The sequence below is a fragment of the Somniosus microcephalus genome, chromosome 23 (genome assembly GCF_052327205.1).
Source record: "Somniosus microcephalus isolate GS21.2 chromosome 23, FLI_Smic_1.0, whole genome shotgun sequence".
Lineage (NCBI taxonomy): Eukaryota > Metazoa > Chordata > Chondrichthyes > Squaliformes > Somniosidae > Somniosus > Somniosus microcephalus.
The window spans coordinates 3,427,305-3,453,777 of record NC_141009.1 but is presented as its reverse complement, the minus strand read 5'-3'; the positions used below and the strand labels follow the sequence as shown (position 1 = coordinate 3,453,777).

The 26,473-nt window shown below is 52.5% G+C and overlaps 2 protein-coding genes across 5 annotated transcripts in view; both read right to left on the bottom strand.

Moving 5' to 3' along the window:
- The window catches only part of med22 (mediator complex subunit 22), a 42,483-nt gene extending 28,419 nt beyond the window's left edge, over window positions 1–14,064 (bottom strand). For 2 of the 4 annotated variants that reach the window (XM_085965210.1, XM_085965212.1), the window contains exons 1-3: window positions 13,730–14,062; window positions 11,991–12,130; window positions 1,322–1,402 (exon numbers count right to left, since the gene is read on the bottom strand). In XM_085965210.1, the coding sequence (XP_085821336.1) occupies window positions 1,322–1,402; window positions 11,991–12,113 (204 nt within the window). In that variant the 5' untranslated portion in view covers window positions 12,114–12,130; window positions 13,730–14,062. Of the gene's footprint in view, window positions 1–1,321; window positions 1,403–11,990; window positions 12,131–13,433; window positions 13,709–13,729 lie in introns of those variants that run through there. The other 2 variants (XM_085965213.1, XM_085965211.1) reach the window with 2 other exon arrangements.
- Window positions 14,065–14,308: 244 nt separating this feature from the next.
- dnlz (DNL-type zinc finger) lies at window positions 14,309–25,251 on the bottom strand. Its single transcript, XM_085965217.1, has 3 exons — window positions 24,986–25,251; window positions 22,889–23,028; window positions 14,309–21,503 (listed from the first exon to the last, which is right to left on the bottom strand). The coding sequence occupies exons 1-3, from the start codon at window positions 25,211–25,213 to the stop codon at window positions 21,335–21,337; spliced, it is 537 nt and encodes a 178-aa protein (XP_085821343.1). The 5' UTR covers window positions 25,214–25,251; the 3' UTR covers window positions 14,309–21,334.
- Window positions 25,252–26,473: the final 1,222 nt, after the last annotated feature.

Genomic DNA, 26,473 nt, shown 5'->3' with positions numbered 1-26,473 from the left:
GGAACCCCTGTCCCAGTGAGAGTCGGTGTCTGTGGAACCCGTGCCCCAGTGAGAGTCAGTGTCTGTGGAACCCGTACCCCAGTGAGAGTCAGTGTCTGTGGAACCCGTACCCCAGTGAGAGTCAGTGTCTGTGGAACCCGTACCCCAGTGAGAGTCAGTGTCTGTGGAACCCGTACCCCAGTGAGAGTCAGTGTCTGTGGAACCCGTACCCCAGTGAGAGTCAGTGTCTGTGGAACCCGTACCCCAGTGAGAGTCAGTGTCTGTGGAACCCGTACCCCAGTGAGAGTCAGTGTCTGTGGAACCCGTACCCCAGTGAGAGTCAGTGTCTGTGGAACCCGTACCCCAGTGAGAGTCAGTGTCTGTGGAACCCGTACCCCAGTGAGAGTCGGTGTCTGTGGAACCCGTACCCCAGTGAGAGTCAGTGTCTGTGGAACCCGTACCCCAGTGAGAGTCAGTGTCTGTGGAACCCGTACCCCAGTGAGAGTCAGTGCCTGTGGAACCCGTACCCCAGTGAGAGTCAGTGCCTGTGGAACCCGTACCGCAGTGAGAGTCAGTGTCTGTGGAACCCGTACCCCAGTGAGAGTCAGTGCCTGTGGAACCCGTACCCCAGTGAGAGTCAGTGTCTGTGGAACCCATACCCCAGTGAGAGTCGGTGTCTGTGGAACCCCTGCCCCAGTGAGAGTCAGTGCCTGTGGAACCCGTGCCCCAGTGAGAGTCAGTGTCTGTGGAACCCGTACCCCAGTGAGAGTCAGTGTCTGTGGAACCCGTACCCCAGTGAGAGTCAGTGTCTGTGGAACCCGTACCCCAGGGAGAGTCAGTGTCTGTGGAACCCGTACCCCAGGGAGAGTCAGTGTCTGTGGAACCCGTACCCCAGTGAGAGTCAGTGTCTGTGGAACCCGTACCCCAGTGAGAGTCAGTGTCTGTGGAACCCGTACCCCAGTGAGAGTCAATGTCTGTGGAACCCGTACCCCAGTGAGAGTCAGTGTCTGTGGAACCCGTACCCCAGTGAGAGTCAGTGTCTGTGGAACCCGTACCCCAGTGAGAGTCAGTGTCCGTGGAACCCGTACCCCAGTGAGAGTCAGTGCCTGTGGAACCCGGACCCCAGTGAGAATCAGTGTCTGTGGAACCCGTACACCCGTGAGAGTCAGTGGCTGTGGAACCCGTACCCCAGTGAGAGTCAGTGTCTGTGGAACCCGGACCCCAGTGAGAGTCAGTGGAACCCGGACCCCAGTGAGAGTCAAACTGTTCAAGAATGGAGAGGCGGGAATAAAGAAACTGGACAGAGGAGGAAGAGGGTGCGTTTGACCCGTTCAGTACTTACAATATTTGCTGCTCTGACGTGCATCTCGTAGTGATCTTGTTCACACTGAGTCGCACGGGAAACCTGCGTCTCATCTTCAACCTGGAACACAAGGTTAGGCATCTGGTGGATATTTCGGATCAGTGTCTCAGGAATTTCACATCAAGCCTCCGACCGCTTCCCAAACACAGGCGGTTGCGGCAGGCTGGCGGGCTGACCGCTCGCTCAATGAGTGGAGTGGGACACAGGAACGGCAGGAGGCCATTCAGCCCTTCAGGCCTGCTCCCCCATCCAATCAGATCACGGCTGTTCTGCACCTCAACTCCATTTATCCGCCTTTGCTCCGTATCCCTTAACATAAAAATCTATTAGGACATCTGTAGAGAGACTGGAGAAGCTGGGATTGTTCTCCTTGGAGCAGAGATAGTTAAGGGGAGATTAATAGAGGTGTTTAAAATCATGAAAGCTTTTAATAGAGAAAATAAGGAGCATTTTTTTCCAGTGGCAGGAGGGACGGTAACCAGAGGAGACAGATTGAAGGTCATTGGCAATGTTTTTACAGCAAGTTGTTATGATCTGGAATGCGCTGCCTGAAAGGGCGGTGGAAGCAGATTCAATAGTAACTTTCAAAAGGGAATTGGAGAAATACTTGAAAGGGGTGAAACATGCAGGGCTGTGGGGGAAGTGCAGGGGGGAGTGGGACTAATTGGAGAGCTCATTCAAAGAGCCGGCATGGGCATGATGGGCCGAATGGCTTCCTCCTGTGCTGTATCATTCTATGATTCTATACTGAACTGAACCCACCTCTCGGTGCCATTATGTGTTGATGCTCTAGTACGGAGTGCCACCATCGCACTGAGAAACGGGTATACAAACCCCCCCGGGCACAGTAACGGGTATACAAACCCCCCCGGGCACAGTAACGGGTATACAAACCCCCCCGGGCACAGTAACGGGTATACAAACCCCCCCGGGCACAGTAACGGGTATACAAACCCCCCCGGGCACAGTAACGGGTATGCAAACCCCCCCGGGCACAGTAACGGGTATACAAACCCCCCCGGGCACAGTAACGGGTATACAAACCCCCCCGGGCACAGTAACGGGTATACAAACCCCCCCGGGCACAGTAACGGGTATACAAACCCCCCCGGGCACAGTAACGGGTATACAAACCCCCCCGGGCACAGTAACGGGTATACAAACCCCCCCGGGCACAGTAACGGGTATACAAACCCCCCCGGGCACAGTAACGGGTATACAAACCCCCCCGGGCACAGTAACGGGTATACAAACCCCCCCGGGCACAGTAACGGGTATACAAACCCCCCCGGGCACAGTCACCTCCAGCTGGACGATGGAGCTGTTTAATTACCCACAAAGGGTCAGTGTATCGGAACATATTTGACAAAACCGCTTTTGTTTTGTTTGTCAAACATTGTTGGGTGAAGATGGATAGACTTTGTGCACAGTTCTGGTCTCTATATTATAAAAAGGATATCGAGGCACTGGAGAAGGTGCAAAAAGGATTTACAAGGATGATACCAGAACTGAGGGGTTATAACCATCAGGAAAGACTGAACAGGCTGGGACTCTTTTCTCTAGAAAAGAGAAGGCCGAGGGGTGACCTGACCGAGGTCTTTAAGATTATGAAAGGTTTCGATAGGGTAGACGTAGAGAAGATGTTTCCACTTGTGGGGGAGACCAGAACTAGGGACCATCAATATAAGACAGTCACTAATAAATCCAATGGGGAATTCAGGAGAAACTCCTTTACCCAGAGAGTGGTGAGAATGTGGAACTCGCTCCCACAGGGAGTGGTTGAGGTGAAGAGCAGAGATATATTTAAGGGGAGGCTCGATAAACACATGAGGGAGAAAGGAATAGAAGGATATGCTGATAGTGAGATGAAGAGGGTGGGAGGAGGCTCGTGTGGAGCATAAACACCAGCACGGACCTGATGGGCCGAATGGCCTGTTTCTGGGCTGTAAATTCTATATAAATTTATTTTCTCTTTACCGCCTGGGTTCTCGGCCTCACTTGAACAGAGGGGAAGGTGGAGGAGGGAGGAATACACGCTGCATTGATAGAGGGGGAGATGGGGCAGTGACCAACAGAAGCATAATCACTACAGGGGTCTGGAGCTCGACCCCCAGTCCGTGCCCGGCGGGGACGGGGAGTGCAGGACAGTGGACGGGAGCTGATATTCTGCTTGTGGATCAGCACCCTGAGATAAACATGTCAGGGTTCCTGCTCCCGATCAGCACCCACCAACCCGCTGGCTAAAGACCGTGCTGGGAATGACCGGCCCAAACTAAAATCATTAAACTGCTGACTGACTTTGTTGCTGTGGTTCGTATCCAGCAGCGCGACGGCTGAAAGGTTGGATGTGCAGCAGTTAACATCCCCGTCGCTGTACTTAGCCAAGCATGGTCACTCTCTGGGGGAGGCTGGCTCACAGGTTGAAACAGTCGATCTTACCGGCAATGGTGGGGAGGGGGTGGGTGGAAGAGTGGGATTAGACTGGGTGGGATATTAAAGGGTGTGGGGAGTGAGGGGGAGAGTGGGATTAGACTGGGTGGGATATTAAAGGGTGTGGGGAGTGAGGGGGAGAGTGGGATTAGAATGGGTGGGATATTAAAGGGTACAGGGAGTGAGCGGGAGAGTGGGATTAGACTGGGTGGGATATTAAAGGGTATGGGGAGTGAGGGGGAGAGTGGGATTAGAATGGGTGGGATATTAAAGGGTACGGGGAGTGAGGGGGAGAGTGGGATTAGACTGGGTGGGATATTAAAGGGTGCGGGGAGTGAGGGGGAGAGTGGGATTAGACTGGGTGGGATATTAAAGGGTACGGGGAGTGAGGGGGAGAGTGGGATTAGAATGGGTGGGATATTAAAGGGTGCGGGGAGTGAGGGGGAGAGTGGGATTAGACTGGGTGGGATATTAAAGGGTACGGGGAGTGAGGGGGAGAGTGGGATTAGAATGGGTGGGATATTAAAGGGTACGGGGAGTGAGGGGGAGAGTGGGATTAGACTGGGTGGGATATTAAAGGGTGCGGGGAGTGAGGGGGAGAGTGGGATTAGACTGGGTGGGATATTAAAGGGTACGGGGAGTGAGGGGGAGAGTGGGATTAGAATGGGTGGGATATTAAAGGGTACGGGGAGTGAGGGGGAGAGTGGGATTAGACTGGGTGGGATATTAAAGGGTGCGGGGAGTGAGAGGGAGAGTGGGATTAGACTGGGTGGGATATTAAAGGGTACGGGGAGTGAGGGGGAGAGTGGGATTAGAATGGGTGGGATATTAAAGGGTACAGGGAGTGAGGGGGAGAGTGGGATTAGACTGGGTGGGATATTAAAGGGTGTGGGGAGTGAGGGGGAGAGTGGGATTAGACTGGGTGGGATATTAAAGGGTGCGGGGAGTGAGGGGGAGAGTGGGATTAGACTGGGTGGGATATTAAAGGGTGTGCGGAGTGAGCGGGAGAGTGGGATTAGACTGGGTGGGATATTAAAAGGGTACGGGGAGTGAGGGGGAGAGTGGGATTAGACTGGGTGGGATATTAAAGGGTACGGGGAGTGAGGGGGAGAGTGGGATTAGAATGGGTGGGATATTAAAGGGTACGGGGAGTGAGGGGGAGAGTGGGATTAGACTGGGTGGGATATTAAAGGGTGCGGGGAGTGAGGGGGAGAGTGGGATTAGACTGGGTGGGATATTAAAGGGTACGGGGAGTGAGGGGGAGAGTGGGATTAGACTGGGTGGGATATTAAAGGGTGCGGGGAGTGAGCGGGAGAGTGGGATTAGACTGGGTGGGATATTAAAGGGTACGGGGAGTGAGCGGGAGAGTGGGATTAGACTGGGTGGGATATTAAAGGGTACGGGGAGTGAGGGGGAGAGTGGGATTAGACTGGGTGGGATATTAAAGGGTGTGGGGAGTGAGCGGGAGAGTGGGATTAGACTGGGTGGGATATTAAAAGGGTACGGGGAGTGAGGGGGAGAGTGGGATTAGACTGGGTGGGATATTAAAGGGTACGGGGAGTGAGGGGGAGAGTGGGATTAGACTGGGTGGGATATTAAAGGGTACGGGGAGTGAGGGGGAGAGTGGGATTAGAATGGGTGGGATATTAAAGGGTACGGGGAGTGAGGGGGAGAGTGGGATTAGACTGGGTGGGATATTAAAGGGTGCGGGGAGTGAGGGGGAGAGTGGGATTAGACTGGGTGGGATATTAAAGGGTGTGGGGAGTGAGGGGGAGAGTGGGATTAGACTGGGTGGGATATTAAAGGGTGTGGGGAGTGAGGGGGAGAGTGTGATTAGACTGGGTGGGATATTAAAGGGTACGGGGAGTGAGGGGGGGAGTGGGATTAGACTGGGTGGGATATTAAAGGGTACGGGGAGTGAGGGGGAGAGTGGGATTAGACTGGGTGGGATATTAAAGGGTGCGGGGAGTGAGGGGGAGAGTGGGATTAGACTGGGTGGGATATTAAAAGGGTACGGGGAGTGAGGGGAGAGTGGGATTAGACTGGGTGGGATATTAAAGGGTACGGGGAGTGAGGGGGAGAGTGGGATTAGACTGGGTGGGATATTAAAGGGTACGGGGAGTGAGGGGGAGAGTGGGATTAGACTGGGTGGGATATTAAAGGGTGCGGGGAGTGAGGGGGAGGGTGGGATTAGACTGGGTGGGATATTAAAGTGTACGGGGAGTGAGGGGGAGAGTGGGATTAGACTGGGTGGGATATTAAAGGGTACGGGGAGTGAGCGGGAGAGTGGGATTAGACTGGGTGGGATATTAAAGGGTGCGGGGAGTGAGGGGGAGAGTGGGATTAGACTGGGTGGGATATTAAAGGGTACAGGGAGTGAGGGGGAGAGTGGGATTAGACTGGGTGGGATATTAAAGGGTACGGGGAGTGAGGGGGAGAGTGGGATTAGACTGGGTGGGATATTAAAGGGTACGGGGAGTGAGGGGGAGAGTGGGATTAGACTGGGTGGGATATTAAAGGGTGCGGGGAGTGAGGGGGAGAGTGGGATTAGACTGGGTGGGATATTAAAGGTTGCGGGGAGTGAGGGGGAGAGTGGGATTAGACTGGGTGGGATATTAAAGGGTGCGGGGAGTGAGGGGGAGAGTGGGATTAGACTGGGTGGGATATTAAAGGGTGCGGGGAGTGAGGGGGAGAGTGGGATTAGACTGGGTGGGATATTAAAGGGTGCGGGGAGTGAGGGGGAGAGTGGGATTAGACTGGGTGGGATATTAAAGGGTACGGGGAGTGAGGGGGAGAGTGGGATTAGACTGGGTGGGATATTAAAGGGTGCGGGGAGTGAGGGGGAGAGTGGGATTAGACTGGGTGGGATATTAAAGTGTACGGGGAGTGAGGGGGAGAGTGGGATTAGACTGGGTGGGATATTAAAGGGTGTGGGGAGTGAGGGGGGAGTGGGATTAGACTGGGTGGGATATTAAAGGGAGCGGGGAGTGAGGGGGAGAGTGGGATTAGACTGGGTGGGATATTAAAGGGTACGGGGAGTGAGGGGGAGAGTGGGATTAGACTGGGTGGGATATTAAAGGGTACGGGGAGTGAGGGGGAGAGTGGGATTAGACTGGGTGGGATATTAAAGGGTACGGGGAGTGAGGGGGAGAGTGGGATTAGACTGGGTGGGATATTAAAGGGAGCGGGGAGTGAGGGGGAGAGTGGGATTAGACTGGGTGGGATATTAAAGGGTACGGGAAGTGAGGGGGAGAGTGGGATTAGACTGGGTGGGATATTAAAGGGAGCGGGGAGTGAGGGGGGAGAGTGGGATTAGACTGGGTGGGATATTAAAGGGTGTGGGGAGTGAGGGGGAGAGTGGGATTAGACTGGGTGGGATATTAAAGGGTGTGGGGAGTGAGGGGGAGAGTGGGATTAGACTGGGTGGGATATTAAAGGGTGTGGGGAGTGAGGGGGAGAGTGGGATTAGACTGGGTGGGACATTAAAGGGTACGGGGAGTGAGGGGGAGAGTGGGATTAGACTGGGTGGGATATTAAAGGGTACGGGGAGTGAGCGGGGAGAGTGGGATTAGACTGGGTGGGATATTAAAGGGTGTGGGGAGTGAGGGGGAGAGTGGGATTAGACTGGGTGGGATATTAAAGGGTACGGGGAGTGAGGGGGAGAGTGGGATTAGACTGGGTGGGATATTAAAGGGTACGGGGAGTGAGGGGGAGAGTGGGATTAGACTGGGTGGGATATTAAAGGGTGCGGGGAGTGAGGGGGAGAGTGGGATTAGACTGGGTGGGATATTAAAGGGTACGGGGAGTGAGGGGGAGAGTGGGATTAAACTGGGTGGGATATTAAAGGGTGTGGGGAGTGAGGGGGAGAGTGGGATTAGACTGGGTGGGATATTAAAGGGTGCGGGGAGTGAGGGGGAGAGTGGGATTAGACTGGGTGGGATATTAAAGGGTACGGGGAGTGAGGGGGAGAGTGGGATTAGACTGGGTGGGATATTAAAGGGTACGGGGAGTGAGGGGGAGAGTGGGATTAGACTGGGTGGGATATTAAAGGGTGTGGGGAGTGAGGGGCAGAGTGGGATTAGACTGGGTGGGATATTAAAGGGTGCGGGGAGTGAGGGGGAGAGTGGGATTAGACTGGGTGGGATATTAAAGGGTACGGGGAGTGAGGGGGAGAGTGGGATTAGACTGGGTGGGATATTAAAGGGTACGGGGAGTGAGGGGAGAGTGGGATTAGACTGGGTGGGATATTAAAGGGTGTGGGGAGTGAGGGGGAGAGTGGGATTAGACTGGGTGGGATATTAAAGTGTACGGGGAGTGAGGGGGAGAGTGGGATTAGACTGGGTGGGATATTAAAGGGTGCGGGGAGTGAGGGGGAGAGTGGGATTAGACTGGGTGGGATATTAAAGGGTACGGGGAGTGAGGGGGAGAGTGGGATTAGACTGGGTGGGATATTAAAGTGTACGGGGAGTGAGGGGGAGAGTGGGATTAGACTGGGTGGGATATTAAAGGGTACGGGGAGTGAGGGGGAGAGTGGGATTAGAGTGGGTGGGATATTAAAGGGTACGGGGAGTGAGGGGAGAGTGGGATTAGACTGGGTGGGATATTAAAGGGTGTGGGGAGTGAGGGGGAGAGTGGGATTAGACTGGGTGGGATATTAAAGGGTGCGGGGAGTGAGGGGGGAGTGGGATTAGACTGGGTGGGATATTAAAGGGTACGGGGAGTGAGGGGGAGAGTGGGATTAGACTGGGTGGGATATTAAAGGGTGCGGGGAGTGAGGAGGAGAGTGGGATTAGACTGGGTGGGATATTAAAGGGTGCGGGGAGTGAGGAGGAGAGTGGGATTAGACTGGGTGGGATATTAAAGGGTACGGGGAGTGAGGGGGAGAGTGGGATTAGACTGGGTGGGATATTAAAGGGTACGGGGAGTGAGGGGGAGAGTGGGATTAGACTGGGTGGGATATTAAAGGGTGTGGGGAGTGAGGGGGAGAGTGGGATTAGACTGGGTGGGATATTAAAGGGTGCGGGGAGTGAGGGGGGAGTGGGATTAGACTGGGTGGGATATTAAAGGGTACGGGGAGTGAGGGGGAGAGTGGGATTAGACTGGGTGGGATATTAAAGGGTACGGGGAGTGAGGGGGAGAGTGGGATTAGACTGGGTGGGATATTAAAGGGTGCGGGGAGTGAGGGGGAGAGTGGGATTAGACTGGGTGGGATATTAAAGGGTGCGGGGAGTGACGGGGAGAGTGGGATTAGACTGGGTGGGATATTAAAGGGAGCAGGAGTGAGGGGGAGAGTGGGATTAGACTGGGTGGGATATTAAAGGGTACGGGGAGTGAGCGGGAGAGTGGGATTAGACTGGGTGGGATATTAAAGGGTGCGGGGAGTGAGGGGGAGAGTGGGATTAGACTGGGTGGGATATTAAAGGGTGCGGGGAGTGAGGGGGAGAGTGGGATTAGACTGGGTGGGATATTAAAGGGTGCGGGGAGTGAGGGGGAGAGTGGGATTAGACTGGGTGGGATATTAAAGGGTGTGGGGAGTGAGGGGGAGAGTGGGATTAGACTGGGTGGGATATTAAAGGGTGCGGGGAGTGAGGGGGAGAGTGGGATTAGACTGGGTGGGATATTAAAGGGTGCGGGGAGTGAGGGGGAGAGTGGGATTAGACTGGGTGGGATATTAAAGGGTACGGGGAGTGAGGGGGAGAGTGGGATTAGACTGGGTGGGATATTAAAGGGTGCGGGGAGTGAGGGGGGAGAGTGGGATTAGACTGGGTGGGATATTAAAGGGGAGGGGGAGAGTGGGATTAGACTGGGTGGGATATTAAAGGGTGCGGGGAGTGAGGGGGAGAGTGGGATTAGACTGGGTGGGATATTAAAGGGTGTGGGGAGTGAGGGGGAGAGTGGGATTAGACTGGGTGGGATATTAAAGGGTGCGGGGAGTGAGGGGGAGAGTGGGATTAGACTGGGTGGGATATTAAAGGGTACGGGGAGTGAGGGGGAGAGTGGGATTAGACTGGGTGGGATATTAAAGGGTACGGGGAGTGAGGGGGAGAGTGGGATTAGACTGGGTGGGATATTAAAGGGTACGGGGAGTGAGGGGGAGAGTGGGATTAGACTGGGTGGGATATTAAAGGGTACGGGGAGTGAGGGGGAGAGTGGGATTAGACTGGGTGGGATATTAAAGGGTACGGGGAGTGAGGGGGAGAGTGGGATTAGACTGGGTGGGATATTAAAGGGTGCGGGGAGTGAGGGGGAGAGTGGGATTAGACTGGGTGGGATATTAAAGGGTACGGGGAGTGAGGGGGAGAGTGGGATTAGACTGGGTGGGATATTAAAGGGTACGGGGAGTGAGGGGGAGAGTGGGATTAGACTGGGTGGGATATTAAAGGGTGCGGGGAGTGAGGGGGAGAGTGGGATTAGACTGGGTGGGATATTAAAGGGTGCGGGGAGTGAGGGGGAGAGTGGGATTAGACTGGGTGGGATATTAAAGGGTACGGGGAGTGAGGGGGAGAGTGGGATTAGACTGGGTGGGATATTAAAGGGTACGGGGAGTGAGGGGGAGAGTGGGATTAGACTGGGTGGGATATTAAAGGGTGCGGGGAGTGAGGGGGGAGAGTGGGATTAGACTGGGTGGGATATTAAAGGGTACGGGGAGTGAGGGGGAGAGTGGGATTAGACTGGGTGGGATATTAAAGGGTGCGGGGAGTGAGGGGGAGAGTGGGATTAGACTGGGTGGGATATTAAAGGGTGCGGGGAGTGAGGGGGAGAGTGGGATTAGACTGGGTGGGATATTAAAGGGTGCGGGGAGTGAGAGGGAGAGTGGGATTAGACTGGGTGGGATATTAAAGTGTACGGGGAGTGATCGGGAGAGTGGGATTAGACTGGGTGGGATATTAAAGGGTGCGGGGAGTGAGGGGGAGAGTGGGATTAGACTGGGTGGGATATTAAAGGGTACGGGGAGTGAGGGGGAGAGTGGGATTAGACTGGGTGGGATATTAAAGGGTACGGGGAGTGAGGGGGAGAGTGGGATTAGACTGGGTGGGATATTAAAGGGTACGGGGAGTGAGGGGGAGAGTGGGATTAGACTGGGTGGGATATTAAAGGGTACGGGGAGTGAGGGGGAGAGTGGGATTAGACTGGGTGGGATATTAAAGGGTGCGGGGAGTGAGGGGGAGAGTGGGATTAGACTGGGTGGGATATTAAAGGGTACGGGGAGTGAGGGGGAGAGTGGGATTAGACTGGGTGGGATATTAAAGGGTACGGGGAGTGAGGGGGAGAGTGGGATTAGAATGGGTGGGATATTAAAGGGTGCGGGGAGTGAGGGGGGAGAGTGGGATTAGACTGGGTGGGATATTAAAGGGTACGGGGAGTGAGGGGGAGAGTGGGATTAGACTGGGTGGGATATTAAAGGGTACGGGGAGTGAGGGGGAGAGTGGGATTAGACTGGGTGGGATATTAAAGGGTGCGGGGAGTGAGGGGGAGAGTGGGATTAGACTGGGTGGGATATTAAAGGGTGCAGGGAGTGAGGGGGAGAGTGAGATTAGACTGGGTGGGATATTAAAGGGTACGGGGAGTGAGGGGGAGAGTGGGATTAGACTGGGTGGGATATTAAAGGGTACGGGGAGTGAGGGGGGGAGTGGGATTAGACTGGGTGGGATATTAAAGGGTGCGGGGAGTGAGGGGGAGAGTGGGATTAGACTGGGTGGGATATTAAAGGGTGCGGGGAGTGAGGGGGAGAGTGGGATTAGACTGGGTGGGATATTAAAGGGTGCGGGGAGTGAGAGGGAGAGTGGGATTAGACTGGGTGGGATATTAAAGGGTGCGGGGAGTGAGGGGGAGAGTGGGATTAGACTGGGTGGGATATTAAAGGGTACGGGGAGTGAGGGGGAGAGTGGGATTAGACTGGGTGGGATATTAAAGGGTACGGGGAGTGAGGGGGGGAGTGGGATTAGACTGGGTGGGATATTAAAGGGTGCGGGGAGTGAGGGGGAGAGTGGGATTAGACTGGGCGATTCATGTGGTGGAAAACTGACTTAACAGGCCAAATGATCCTTCGAATGCCAGTGAAATACAAACACTGATGGTGTCTGACTTACAGCTGCTGGTGAGATGAGATTTCGTGTGCCATTGAATAACGCTCTTCACACATTCTGAACGTGGGGTACAATGAGAAACCTCTCTCAGTCTGTGCTGGCACATTGGTGCTAGTTTGGTTACCACCTACCCGAGCACTTTTGATGATTTCCGTAAAGTTATCCAGAATCGATTTGATGTCGTCCTTCAGTCTCTTGTTATAGGACTGGAGAAGCAGCTCCTTACTCTGGGGCAGTGTGCGTTGCTGCGACATTCTGGCCCCCCGTCTCCCTGCATCGATATATAAGTCACAACACGCAAAGAAACATCTTATTACAACTTTCTCAACACCCTCTCCTGCCCCCGAGGGTGCGAACACCTGCTGTGTTCAGGGGTTGGCTGCCCTTCGCTACCTTGATTAAATGGCCATGATGGGTGCATGACCTGGATCTGAGTTGCTATGGGTTAGGCACATAGCGAAAAACTAAACCGCTGTGATCTATGCAAGTAACACTAGGGATGGGGTCCTAGTGAGGAGTCAACATTTTAGTCAGAAGGTTGTGGGTTCAAGCCCCACTCCAAGAATTGAGCACAGAATCCAGACCAACACTCCCAGTGCAGTACTGAGGGAGCGCCGCACTGTCGGAGGGGCAGCACTGAGGGAGCGCCGCACTGTCGGAGGGGCAGTACTGAGGGAGCGCCGCACTGTCGGAGGGGCAGCACTGAGGGAGCACCGCACTGTCGGAGGGGCAGTACTGAGGGAGCGCCGCACTGTCGGAGGGGTAGTACTGAGGGAGCGCCGCACTGTCGGAGGGGCAGCACTGAGGGAGCGCCGCACTGTCGGAGGGGCAGCACTGAGGGAGCGCCGCACTGTCGGAGGGGCAGCACTGAGGGAGCGCCGCACTGTCGGAGGGGCAGCACTGAGGGAGCGCCGCACTGTCGGAGGGGCAGCACTGAGGGAGCGCCGCACTGTCGGAGGGGCAGCACTGAGGGAGCGCCGCACTGTCGGAGGGGCAGCACTGAGGGAGCGCCGCACTGTCGGAGGGGCAGCACTGAGGGAGCGCCGCACTGTCGGAGGGGCAGCACTGAGGGAGCGCCGCACTGTCGGAGGGGCAGCACTGAGGGAGCGCCGCACTGTCGGAGGGGCAGCACTGAGGGAGCGCCGCACTGTCGGAGGGGCAGCACTGAGGGAGCGCCGCACTGTCGGAGGGGCAGCACTGAGGGAGCGCCGCACTGTCGGAGGGGCAGCACTGAGGGAGCGCCGCACTGTCGGAGGGGCAGCACTGAGGGAGCGCCGCACTGTCGGAGGGGCAGCACTGAGGGAGCGCCGCACTGTCGGAGGGGCAGCACTGAGGGAGCGCCGCACTGTCGGAGGGGCAGCACTGAGGGAGCGCCGCACTGTCGGAGGGGCAGCACTGAGGGAGCGCCGCACTGTCGGAGGGGCAGCACTGAGGGAGCGCCGCACTGTCGGAGGGGCAGCACTGAGGGAATGCTGCACTGTCGGAGGGGCAGTACTGAGGGAGAGCTTCTTTGAATTGTACCGTGGGGTGTTTTATCTGACGGGGGATGAGGGGAGAATTGTTTAACATCTCACCTGATCCTGTCCTGGGACACTTGATAACGTTCAGAACTTTGCCTCTCCCTAACCTAAGTGCACTGAGGCCAACTGCAGCCCCTGGCTGGGATCAGCACAGCCCAGGGTTTGCACCTGGGTCTCTCCTGCCCAGCACATCTGACTGTGCACTTGCTGCAGGGGATTTGGACAAAATCCAGCTGCCCCACTCCAATTCTTGCTGCTGTTCTCCTTCACCAAGATGGCGGGCCTTTACTAAAATGGCGGCGAGCCATCACATGCCCCGATTCGGGTCCTTCTATTGGTTGGTTACCCACCGCTCAACCTGGCCGCGCACTTCCTGCCCGGGCCTCCGAATCCGCCGCCGCCTCTCCCGATCCCCGGGCCCAGTCACCTCGCTGGGAAGCCGATTGCAGCACCGAATCCCGGCTCCCGACCGCCCCGCCGTCAGCGCGCTCCCGCTACTTCGCCGCAACCAAACCTATGCTGCCTTACACCCCGCCTTCGGCCGCAACTGAATGGCGGCGGGGCCGGGCGGCCGGGAAACGTCGCCATCTGTATGGCTGGCTGAGGTGTCAATCAAGCATCACTGCATCGGCTGTCAAGTTCGGTTGAGCGGTGGGGAACCAACCAATAGAAGGACCAGAACTGGGGCATGTGATGGCTCGCCGCCATTTTAGTAAAGGCCATCCATCTTGGTAAAGGAGAACATCAGCAAAATGGCGGGCGATAGATTATCTCCAAAAAGCGGGGACATTTAGAATTTGGGGACAAAAGCACAAAGCTGGGACCACTTCGTGTTTTAATTCATGTAAATGACTTGAATTCAGAAGTGGCCAATCTAGGAAAGGCACTAGAATCAGAAATTGCAGAATGAGTTGGACAAGATCCGTCAGTGGGCAGAACAATGGCAGATTTAATACATGGGCAGGGTAATCAGTGTACTCTTCTAATTTTAGTGATTAAACAAATAGACTGTAACTTAATGAAACATTAAATAAAACTTAACAAATTAAATTAAAATTTGATTGGCCGGGTGATGATGCACTCCAGTCCCCGTGGCGCCCACCGGTTAGTCATAGAGTTTTACAGCACAGAAAGAGGCCCTTCGGCCCATCGTGTCTGCGCTGTCCATCAATCCCTGTCCAGTCTAATCCCATTTTCCAGCATTTGGTCCATAGCCTTGTATGCAATGGCATTTCAAGTGCTCATCCAAATGCTTTTTGAATGTTGTGAGGGTTCCTGCCTCTACCACCCTTTCAGGCAGAGAGTTCCAGATTCCAACCACCCTCTGGGTGAAAAAGATCCTCCTCAAATCCCCTCTAAATCTCCTGCCCCTTACCTTGAATCTATGCCCCCTTGTTATTGACCCCCCTACTAAGGGGAAAAGTTCCTCTTTATCTACCCTATCTATGCCCCTCATCATTTTGTACACCTCAATCAGGTCCCCCCTCAGCCTTCTTTGCTCCAATGAAAACAACCCCAGCCTGTTTAGTCTTTCTTCATAGCTGAGGCGCTCCATCCCAGGTAACATCCTGGTGAATCTTCTCTGCACCCTCTCTAAAGCAATCACATCCTTCCTATAGTGAGGCGACCAGAACTGCACACAGTACTCCAGCTGTGGCCTCACCAGCGTTTTGTACAGCTCCATCATAACCTCCCTGCTCTTATATTCTATGCCTCGGCTAATGAAGGCAAGTATCCCATATGCCTTTTTAACCACCTTATCTACCTGTTCCGCTGCCTTCAGGGATCTATGTACATGCACACCAAGGTCCCTCTGACCCTCTGTACTTCCTAGGGTCCTACCACTCATTGTGTACTCCCTTGCCTTATTTGTCCGTCCAAAATGCATCACCTCGCACTTTTCAGGGTTGCGGAAGGCCTCACCACGTGCTCCATCTCCAGGGCGGTTAATCAGTGTAATGTGCTACATGGAGAGGGAAAACAGACAACAACTTTGCAAAGTCAACATGGATTTACAAAAGGTAAATCGTGCTTGACTAATCTACTGGAATTTTTTGAGGATGTAACTGGTAAAATAGATAAGGGAGAACCAGTGGATGTGGTGTATTTGGACTTTCAGAAGGCTTTCGATAAGGTCCCGCATAAGAGATTAGCGTGCAAAGTTAAGGCACATGGGATTGGGGGCAAGGTACTGACTTGGATAGAGAACTGGTTGGCAGACAGGAAGCAAAGAGTTGGAATAAACAGGTCTTTTTCCGAGTGGCAGGCAGTGACTAGTGGGGTACCGTAGGGATCGGTGCTAGGGCCCCCCCAGCTATTCACAATATATATTAATGATCTAGAGGGAACTAGATGTAATATCGCCAAGTTTGCAGACGATATAAAGCTGGGTGGGCGTGTGTGCTGTGAGGAGGATGCCGAGAAACTCCAGGATGATTTGGACAGGTTGGGTGATTGGGCAGAAGCATGGCAGATGCAGTATAATGTGGATAAATGCGAGGTTATCCACTTTGGTGGCAAAAACAAGACGACAGATTATTATCTGAACGGTAATAAATTGGGAGAAGGGGAAGTGCAACGAGACCTGGGTGTCCTTGTGCACAAGTCGCTGAAGGTAAGCATGCAGGTGCAGCAGGCGAATGGTATGTTGGCCTTCGTAGCGAGAGGGTTCGCGTACAGGAACAAGGATGTCTTGCTGCAGTTGTACAGGGCCTTGGTGAGACTACACCTTGAGTATTGTGTGCAGTTTTGGTCACCTTATCTGAGGAAGGATATTCTTGCCATGGAGGGAGTGCAGCGAAGATTCACCAGACTGATACCTGGGATGGCAAGAATGACGTCTGAGGAGATTGGGTCGATTGGGCTTATACTTGCTGGAGTTTAGAAGAATGAGAGGGGATCTCATTGAAACTTATAAAATTCTAACAGGACTAGACAGACTAGATGTTCCTGATGGCAGGGGAGTCCAGAACCAGGGGTCACAGTCTAAGGATAAGGGGTAAGCCATTTAGGACAGAGATGAGGAGGAATTTCTTCACCCAGAGAGTGGTGAACCTGTGGAATTCTCTACCACAGAAGGCAGTTGAGGCCAATTCATTAAATATATTCAAGAAGGAGTTAGATATATTTCTTAAGGCTAAAGGGATCAAGGGGTATGGGGAGAAGGCAGGGACAGGGTACTGAGTTTGGATGATCAGCCATGATCTCATTAAATGGCTTGAGGCGCCGAATGGCCTACTCCTGCTGCTATCTTTTATGTTTCTATGATCTTTCGGATAAGACGTTAAACGTCTGCCCTCTAAGGTGGATGTAAAAGATCCCACCATTTCGACGCAGAGCAGGGGAGTTCTACCTGCTGTCCTGGCCAATATTTATCCCTAAATCAACATCACAAACAGATTATCTGGTCATTGTCACATTGTGGGATCTTGCTGTATGCAAATTGGTTGCTGCGTTTCCTACATTACAACAGTGACTATATTTCAAAATTACTTGAACAACAACAACAACTTGTATTTATATCGCACCTTTAATGTAGTAAAATGTCCTAAAGTGCTTCACAGGAGTATTACAAGACAAAAAATTTGACACCGAGCCACATATAAGGAGATATTAGGACAGGTGACCAAAAGCTTGGTCAAAGAGGTCGGTTTTAAGAAGCATCTTAAAGGAGGAAAGAGAGGCAGAGAGGTTTAGGGAGGGAATTCCAGAGCTTAGGGCCCAGGCAACAGAAGGCACGGCCACCAATGGTTGAGTGATTATTATCAGGGATGCTCAAGAGGGCAGAATTAGAGGAGCGCAGATATCTCGGGGGGGGGGGGGTGCGGGTTTGTGGGGCTGGATGAGGTTACAGAGCTAGGGAGGGGCGAGGTCATGGAGGGATTTGAAAACAAGGATGAGTATTTTGAAATCAAGGCGTTGCTTAACCAGGAGCCAATGTAGGTTAGCAAGCTCAGGGGTGCTGGGCGAATGGGACTTGGTGCGAGTTAGGACACGGGCAGCTGAGTTTTGGATCACCTCAAGTTTATGTGAGGTCGTGAAATGCGCAAGTCTTTTTGATACAGCGCCTTCCACGACCTCGGGACATCACAAAGCGCTTCACAGACACAAGTACTTTTGAAGTGTAGTCACTGTTGTAATATAAATGCAAGGTCGTACATTTTGGTAGGAGGAATAAGGAGGCCACATACTCCGTGGAAAATAAGTGTCTACATGGGGTAGAGGAGCAGAGGGATCGGGGGGGGAACAGATTCACAAATCACTAGAAGTAGCGACGCAGGTTAATAAGGTCATTTAAAAAGCAAACCGAGCCCGGGGATTCATTTCTAGAGGGCTGGAATTGAAAAGCAGAGAATTTATGTTAAACTTTTATCGAACCTGGGCTAGACCACACTTGGAGCGCTGTGCGCAGTTCTGGTCTCCATATTATAAAAAGGATATGGAGGCACTGGAGAAGGTGCAAAAAAGATTTACTAGAATGATACCAGAACTGAGAGGTTATACTTATCAGGAAACATTGAACAGGCTGGGGTTCTTTTCTCTAGAAAAGAGAAGGCTGAGCGATGACCTGATCGAGGTCTTTAAGATTATGAAAGGGTTCGATAGGGTAGACGTAGAGAAGATGTTTCCACTTGTGGGGGAGACCAGAACTAGGGGCCGTCAATATAAGACAGTCACTAATAAATCCAATAGGGAATTCAGGAAAAATTTCTTTACCCAGAGAGCGGTGAGAATGTGGAACTCGCTACCACAGGGCGTGGTTGAGGTGAATAGCAGAGATATATTTAAGGGGAAGCTGGATAAACACATGAGGGAGAAAGGAATAGAATATTATGCTGATAGGGTGAGATGAAGAGGGTGGGAGGAGGTTCATGTGGAGCATAAACACCGGCACGGAGCAGTGGGCCGAATGGCCTGTTTCTGGGCTGTAAATTCTACGTAATTCTAGTAAAAGAATAGTCAAAGGAAGGGTGGGGCCGATTAGGGACCAAAAAGGAGATCTTTTGGAGGCAGAGGGCATGGCCAAGGTACTAAATGAGTACTTTGCATCTATCTTCACTAAAGAAGAGAATGCTACCAATGTCACAGTAAAGGAGGTAGTAGAGAAATTGAATAGGATAAAAATAGATAAAGGGGAGGTTCTTAAAAGGTTGGCAGTGCTTTCAAAGTAGAAAAGGCACCCGGTCCGGATCAGATGCATCCTAGATTGCTGAGGGAAGTAAGGGTGGAAATAGCAGAGGCTCTGGCCACAATCTTCCAATCCTCTTTAGAAACAGGAGCAGTGCCAGAGGACTGGAGGATTGCAAATGTTATGCCCCTATTCAAAAAAGGGGAGGGATAAACCCGGCAAATACAGGCCAGTCAGCCTAACGTCAGTAGTGGGAAAACTTTTGAGACAGAATAATCCGAGACAGAATGATGTCACTTGGAAAAATATGGGTTAATGAATGACCGCCAGCACAGATTTATTAAAGGTAAATCATGTTTGACTAACTTGATTGAGTTCTTTGATGAAGTAAGGGAGGAGGTTGTTGAAGGTGGTGTGTATATGGACTTTCAAAAGGCGCTTATAAAGTACCACATAATAGGCTTGTTAGCAAAATTAAAGCCCCTGGGATTAAAGTGACAGTGGCTGTGTGGATACAAGATTGGCTAAAGGACAGAAAGCAGAGAGTAGTGGTGAGGTTTTTTTCAGATTGGAGGGAGGTATACAGTGGTGTCTCCCAGGGGTCGGTGTTGGGACCACTGTGCTTTTTGATATATATTAATGACCTGGACTTGGGTATACAGGGCATCATTTCAAAGTTTGCAGATGACACAAAACTCGGAAATGTAGTAAACAGTGAGGGGGGTAGCAACAGACTTCAGGAGGACACAGACAGGCTGGTGAAATGGCAGACATAATTTAACACAGAGAAGGGTGAAGGGTTGCATTTTGGTAGGAAGAATGAGGAGAGGCAAAATAAACTAAATGGTACAATTCTAAAGGGGGTGCAGGAACAGAGACTGGTTCGGCCTCAGCTGGAGTATTGTGTCCAATTCTGGGCCCCGCACTTTAGGAAGGATGTCAAGGCCTTGGAGAGGGTGCAGAGGAGATTTACTAGAATGGTCCCAGGGATGAGGGACTTCAGTGATGTGGATAGACTGGAGAAGCTGGGATTGTTCTCCTTGGAGCAGAGAAGGTTAAGGGGAGATTTAATAGAGGTGTTCAAAATCATGAAGGGTTTTGATCGAGTAAATAAGGAGAAACTGTTTCCAGTGGCAGGAGGGTCGGTAACCAGAGAACACAGATTGAAGATAATCGGTAAAAGAACCAGAGGGGAGACTATTTTCCGCAGCGAGTTGTTGTGATCTGGATGCGCTGCCTGAAAGGGCGGTGGAAGCAGATTCAATAGTAACTTTCAAAAGGGAATTGGAGAAATACTTGAAGGGGAAAATTGCTGGGCTCTGGGGAAAGAGCAGGGGAGTGGGACTAATTGGAGAGCTCGTTCAAAGAGCCGGCACAGGCATGGTGGGCCGAATGGCCTCCTCCTGTGCTGTATGATTGTATAATAACAGTGGAGAATAGACCAGTGAATGATGCCCAAACATACCAGGGCAAATGGAGATTACAAAATCCACAGATAGACTTGAATTATAGGAGGGGGCCATAACTCCTAGCAACAGTTTGGAGGGTAGGGTATTGTCGGAAGAATGAAAGTATGTGGCAGCCCCAAACTCGTGTTAAAACTGGAAATTCAAATAGTGGGATCAGAGCACACATTCCAATACGGATAGTGAGCTGGCAAATATCGACGTGATGGTGAATACAGCTGATGTCGGAACTCTGGTTTTTAATGCATAATCCATATTTAGCAACTGGACTCCCATTAAGAAAATATTCATCCAACAGCTTAAATGCAACGTTGGTTGGAGACCATTTGGCTCCTAGCTTACCAGAGATCAAGAAATGAACAGCAACACAAATTTGTATCTCATGTTTTATTCTAACTCTGCCCAGTAATCACAGAGTGCAGAGTAACCAAGTTCAGATGTAGCCTCAATCATCCTTGTTTTCAAATCCCTCCATGGCCCTCCTCGTCCCCTCCCTATCTCTGTAACCCCCCCCCGAGATCTCTGCGCTCCTCCAATTCCGGCCTCTTGCGCATCCCCCGATTATAATCGCTCCACCGTTGGCGGCCGTGCCTTCAGCTGCCGAGGCCCTAAGCTCTGGAATTCCCTCCCTAAACCTCTCTCCCTCCTCCTTTAAGACGCTCCTTAAAACCTGCCTTGTGTGGCTCGGTGTCGAATTTTGTTTGATGACACTCCTGTGAAGCATCTTGGGACGTTTTACTGCGTTAAAGGCGCTGGATAAATGGAAGTTGTTGTTGTTGAGTACGGCATAACTTAGTCAGCATTAGAGACTCAAAGCCTTATCTGGAGTCAGCGGGATCTAACAGAACACTGCTTGGTTTAAGGATCACACTGATAGGGTCTGTGTGCTTGCTATTTAAATCTATGGTATTAGGAAAGAGGCTTCGGGATTCCTTGTTTTAGAAACAGTCGCACTGTTGGATAAAATTAAATCCTATCTGCGCTGATTTGGTCCGTCTCTTTCCTCTTACAATGGAAACGGCCCCTTGTAGAGTAATTTCAGACAACTGGTGCGTGGGCAGCTTGACTCCCAATATCCTGCCCTGAATTGGCATCACTAATTTGAGTCTATTTTAAAAAAGACATTTCTATGCATTTAGAACAGCATATCTGTGTTTCGCATGGAGTCATTTCTCTCCAGGATTCACTCAGGTGTCCGTGAGCTGCAAGCGATAGAATTCGGCTGCAATCATTTCAGATTCTCTGTGGATGGTTTTATCCCTTATACGGAGTCTCCCTTGGATCAGCTAAACACAAAGGAATATGATCGGGCCATTCCCAGCTGTTCTCCTGTACCAAGACCTTCCATGCTGGAGCCGGCATTAGGATTTAGGTTGATCTCCAGAGCCCAGGGCGTCCTTGGAATTGTCCCCTTCAGATAAACCTCCAGGTGTGTCGCCGACAATTCCCTCTGTGGTAATTTCCAGCGAGTCTTCACCAACCACCCGTTGAACCTTCTCACCTCGCGCGGCCAAGATTTCTTCAATATTCCTGACGACACCAATGAGAAGGATACTTTTATGTTCAAAAATAACTTTGTAAACTTTTAACATTTCATAAATAGGAGATGCAGAGAGGGAGCCCGAGAGCAAGTGTCTCCTTCAGGTGAAGTGGGGATAGAGGGCGGGGGATAATTGGTCCAGTACCACTGGTGGGAGGGTGTAATTACAGTGTGACGTGTTTACATAGCAGTTTCCATTCTAAATGTGGACATAGGGAACTATTATGGAAAAAGCTGACAGGAGGTCATACACTAATACGGCACAGGAGGCGGCCATTCGGCCCATCGTGCCTGTGCCGGCTCTTTGAAAGCTCTCCAATTAGTTCCACTCCCCCACTCTTACCCCATAGCCCGGCAATTTTATCCAATTCCCTTTTGAAAGTTACTATTGAATCTGCTTCCACCGCCCTTTCAGGCAGCGCGTTCCAGATCATAAAAAAAGTTCTCCTCATCTCCCCCTCTGGTCCTTTTGTCAATTATTGTAAATTTGGTTGACCACTCCATCCTCCTCCAACGCCTCTCCACCGTCCTCCAGCTGGGTGGGACTGCACTCGCCTGGTTCCATTCTTAGCTATCTAATCGTAGCCAGAGAATCACCTGCAACGGCTTCTCTTCCCGCCCCCGCCCCGTTACCTCTGGAGTCCCCCAAGGATCGATCCTTGGCCCCTCCGATTTCTCATCAAAATGTTGCCCGTTGGCGACATCATCCGAAAACAGCGTCAGTTTCCACATGTACGCTGACGACACCCAGCTCTACCTCACTACCACTTCTGTTGATCCCTCCACGGTCTCTAAATTGTCAAATTGCTTGTCTGACATCCAGTACTAGATGAGTATGAATTTTCTCCAATTAAATACTGGGAAGACCGAAGACACATAAGGAGCTATTAGGGCAGGTGACCAAAAGCTTGGTCAAAGAGGTCGGTTTTAAGGAGCGTCTTAAAGGAGGAGAGAGAGGCGGAGAGGTTTAGGGAGGGAATTCCAGAGCTCGGGGCCCCGGCAGCTGAAGGCACGGCCACCAATGGTGGAGCGATGGAAATCGGGGATGCACAAGAGGCCAGAATTGGAGAGCAGAGATCTGGGAGGTTGTAGGAGCTGGAGGAGGTTATAGAGATAGGGAAGGGGCGAGGCCATGGAGAGATTTGAACACAAGGATGAGAATTTTTAAATCGAGGCGTTGCCGGACACTACAGACATTACCAGCCCCCTCATGGAGGAGGAAGTAACACAGGAGTACCCAGCTACACAATGTGCGGGGGTCGGGGGGAGGCAGTCAATGCTGGCAGCTTCACTCACCTTGCTGAGTGTCACAGGGCAAAGCTGAGATCTATCAATTCTAACAATTTAACCAAACAGAGCGTTAAACGTGACTTACTTTTTTCCTTCAAGGTCTGAAAACCATCCCAAATTGTCCGCGATGATGTGGTGATTGCTACACCCGGGACACTTTACGATGACCACTCCCTTGTGATAGGCAAGCTTGGAGATCCTCTTCGTGGATCTTGTGTCACACACCTGAAACAAGATAAAATGCTCGTCTGCACGGTAACAGGGGATGGCTATGTGCCTGCCAGCATCATAGAAACATAGAAGATAGGAGCAGGAGTAGGCCATTCGGCCCCTCGAGCCTGCTCCGCCATTCAATGAGATCATGGCTGATCATCCAAACTCAGTACCCCGTTCCTGCCTTCTCCCCATACCCCTTGATCCCTTTAGTCTTAAGAAATATATCCAACTCCTTCTTGAATATATTTAATGAATTGGCCTCTACTGCCTTCTGTGGTAGAGAATTCCACAGGTTCACCACTCTCTGGGTGAAGAAATTCCTCATCTCAGTCCTAAATGGCTTACCCCTTATCCTTAGACTGTGACCCCTGGACTGGCATTGCCTATCTGCCTGGTTCTGTTTGTGAGCTTGCCCTCCCTCCCCCCTCAGCACACAGTGGAAGCTGCCACAGAGCACAGGCGATCAGCTCTCCGGGTCTCCGAGGGCCACACCGAGGGTGATTCTGTTCACACATTGTCTTGAACGACTCAGGAGGCGGAGAGGAATTTTCCTTTCCCCCACCTGCCCCAAATTGGTCTGGGTTGTATCTGTTTTTTTGCTTCTCCCAGGAGATTATAGTTTCCGGGTGGGGTGTGCCTGTATTGTGATACACAAGGCATCCGAACAGTGTGGGACGGGCTGGCTGGACCAGCAGATCATTTCCTATGTTATTTTCCTTACGTAGTCCTACATACTTCACACTGCCCAGTTATACTGCCCCAAGCTTGCCGTCACATATCCATAACCAATGCTCCCTGTGAGCGGCGCCTTGTTCCGCGTGGTCTGTCTCTTCTAATGCGTGGTCCCTTTAAATTTCTGCGCATGCGCGGTATTTACACTGTAAAAGCCGGTGAGCGGCTGGCGCGGGACCTTGCAGATTACTGTGCGACCACGCACCTCAGGGAGAACATTGTCCACGACCCCCTTCTGCTCTCCAAACCGGGGTTTCCAAAAACACAAAGCAACACTAGGAGAGACCCAGGAGCCAGCTGTTTGTTGCAGTCAAGAAACAATGTGTGGGGGATCCCAAAAACTGTTCAAAGGAGTAAAGAAAGACAGATGTGCATTTCTACAGCGCCTTTCGCGACCTCAGGACGTCTCAAAGCACTTCACAGCCAATGAAGTACTTTTTGAAGTGTAGTCACTGTTGTAATGTGGGAAATGCGGCAGCCAATTTGCGCACAGCAAGCTCCCACAAACAGCATTCTAATGATGACCAGATAATCTGTTTTAGTGATATTAGTTGAGGGATAAATATTGGGCAGGACATGGGGGAGAACTCCCCTGTTCTACTTCCAATAGTGCCATGGGATCTTTTATATCCACCTGAGAGGGCAGATGTGGCCTCGGTTTAACGTCTCATCCGAAAGACGGCACCCCCGACAGTGCGGCGCTCCCTCAGTACTGCCCCTCCGACAGTGCGGCGCTCCCTCAGTACTGCCCCTCCGACAGTGCGGCGCTCCCTCAGTACTGCCCCTCCGACAGTGCGGCGCTCCCTCAGTACTGCCTCTCCGACAGTGCGGCGCTCCCTCAGTACTGACCCTCCGACAGTGCGGCGCTCCCTCAGTACTGCCCCTCCGACAGTGCGGCGCTCCCTCAGTACTGCCCCTCCGACAGTGCGGCGCTCCTTCAGTACTGCCCCTCCGACCGTGCAGCACTCCCTCAGCACTGCCCCTCCGACAGTGCAGCGCTCCCTCAGTACGGCCCCTCCGACAGTGCGGCGCTCCCTCAGTACTGTCCCTCCGACAGTGCGGCGCCTCCTCAGTACTGCCCCTCCGACCGTGCAGCGCTCCCTCAGTACTGCCCCTCCGACAATGCGGCGCTCCCTCAGTACTGCCCCTGCGACAGTGCAGCGCTCCCTCAGTACTGCCCCTGCGACAGTGCAGCGCTCCCTCAGTACTGCCCCTCCTAGTCCCAAGGCCTCACCTTGCAGGTGTAGACCAGCCGGTAGTGGGTGGCCTGGGCCTGTTCCTGGGACCTCCGGCCGGTGCAGAGGCGATTCCCCGGAGCCGGGACCAGGCCACCGCCGCCAGGAGCGAGAAGGCCCCGCAGCAGCCGGACTGCGGGGCGCCCCCGGCCCGAGGCGGCTCCCAGTAGCCGGGGGATGGCGGCCGCTAATTTCCCCAACCCACCGAACGCGAGTCTCAGGCTCATGGCGGGCAGCTAGGCCGCTAGGCCGCAGCTCGGTTACTATGGAAACGCGAGCACTTCCGGAGAGCCGCCTGCCAGTCGCTGCGTCATCGCGTCACTTCCGCCCGGCGTCGCTCCTCCTTCACCGGGCTAGCACAGGCGCAATGGGCCGAATGGCCTCCTGCTCTGTCATTCTTCTATTGGGGAGAAATGTGGCTGGAGTGAAGCATTGGAATATTTAGCACAGGAAGAGGAGGCCCATTGTGCTGGGCAACAAGAATAAAAAGAAAGGTTTCACAGAATCACAGAAACCCCACAGTGCAGATAGAGGCCTTTTCGGCCCATCGAGCCTGCACCGACACATATCCCACCCGATCCCCGTAACCCCTACACCAACACATATCCCACCCGATCCCTGTAACCCCACGTATTTAATCCCCCTAACACTAAGGGTCAATTTTTTATCATAGCCAATCAACCTAACCCGCACATCTTTGGACTGTGGGAGGAAACCGGAGCACCCGGAGGAAACCCACGCAAACACGGGGAGAATATGCAAACTCCACACAGGCAGTCACCCGAGGCCGGATTCGAACCCGGGTCCCTGGCGCTGTGAGGCAACAGTGCTAACCACTATGCCACCGTGCTGCCTTTCTGTAGCGCCTTTCACGACCACCGGACGTCCCAAAGCGCTTCACAGCCAATGAAGTACTTTTTTTGAAGTGTGGTCACTGTTGTAATGTAGTGAACAGGAGCAAGGATGTCTTGCTGCAGTTGTACAGGGCCTTGGTGAGACCACACCTTGAGTATTGTGTGCAGTTTTGGTCGCCTTATCTGAGGAAGGACGTTCTTGCCATGGAGGGAGTGCAGCGAAGATTCACCAGACTGATACCTGGGATGGCAGGAATGACGTATGAGGAGAGATTGGGTCGATTGGGCTTATACTCCCTGGAGTTTAGAAGAATGAGAGGGGATCTCATTGAAACTTATAAAATTCTAACAGGACTGGACAGACTGGATGCAGGAAGGATGTTCCCGATGGCCGGGGAGTCCAGAACCAGGGGTCACAGTCTAAGGATAAGGGGTAAGCCATTTAGGACTGAGATGAGGAGAAATTTCTTCACCCAGAGAGTGGTGAACCTGTGGAATTCTCTACCACAGAAGGCAGTGGAGGCCAATTCATTAAATATATTCAAGAAGGAGTTGGATATATTTCTTAAGGCTAAAGGGATCAAGGGATAGGGGGAGAAGGCAGGGACAGGGTACTGAATTTGGATGATCAGC

Bases quoted from the DNA above. Each gene is read 5' to 3' on its own strand.
- dnlz (XM_085965217.1), bottom strand. From the start codon at position 25,213: ATGAGCCTGAGACTCGCGTTCGGTGGGTTGGGGAAATTAGCGGCCGCC. The intron at 23,029-24,985 runs GTGAGGCCTTGG...ATCTTGTTTCAG, and splicing joins GGCTGGTCTACACCTGCAAG to GTGTGTGACACAAGATCCAC. The intron at 21,504-22,888 runs GTAAGTCACGTT...TGGTGTCGTCAG, and splicing joins TCAGACCTTGAAGGAAAAAA to GAATATTGAAGAAATCTTGG.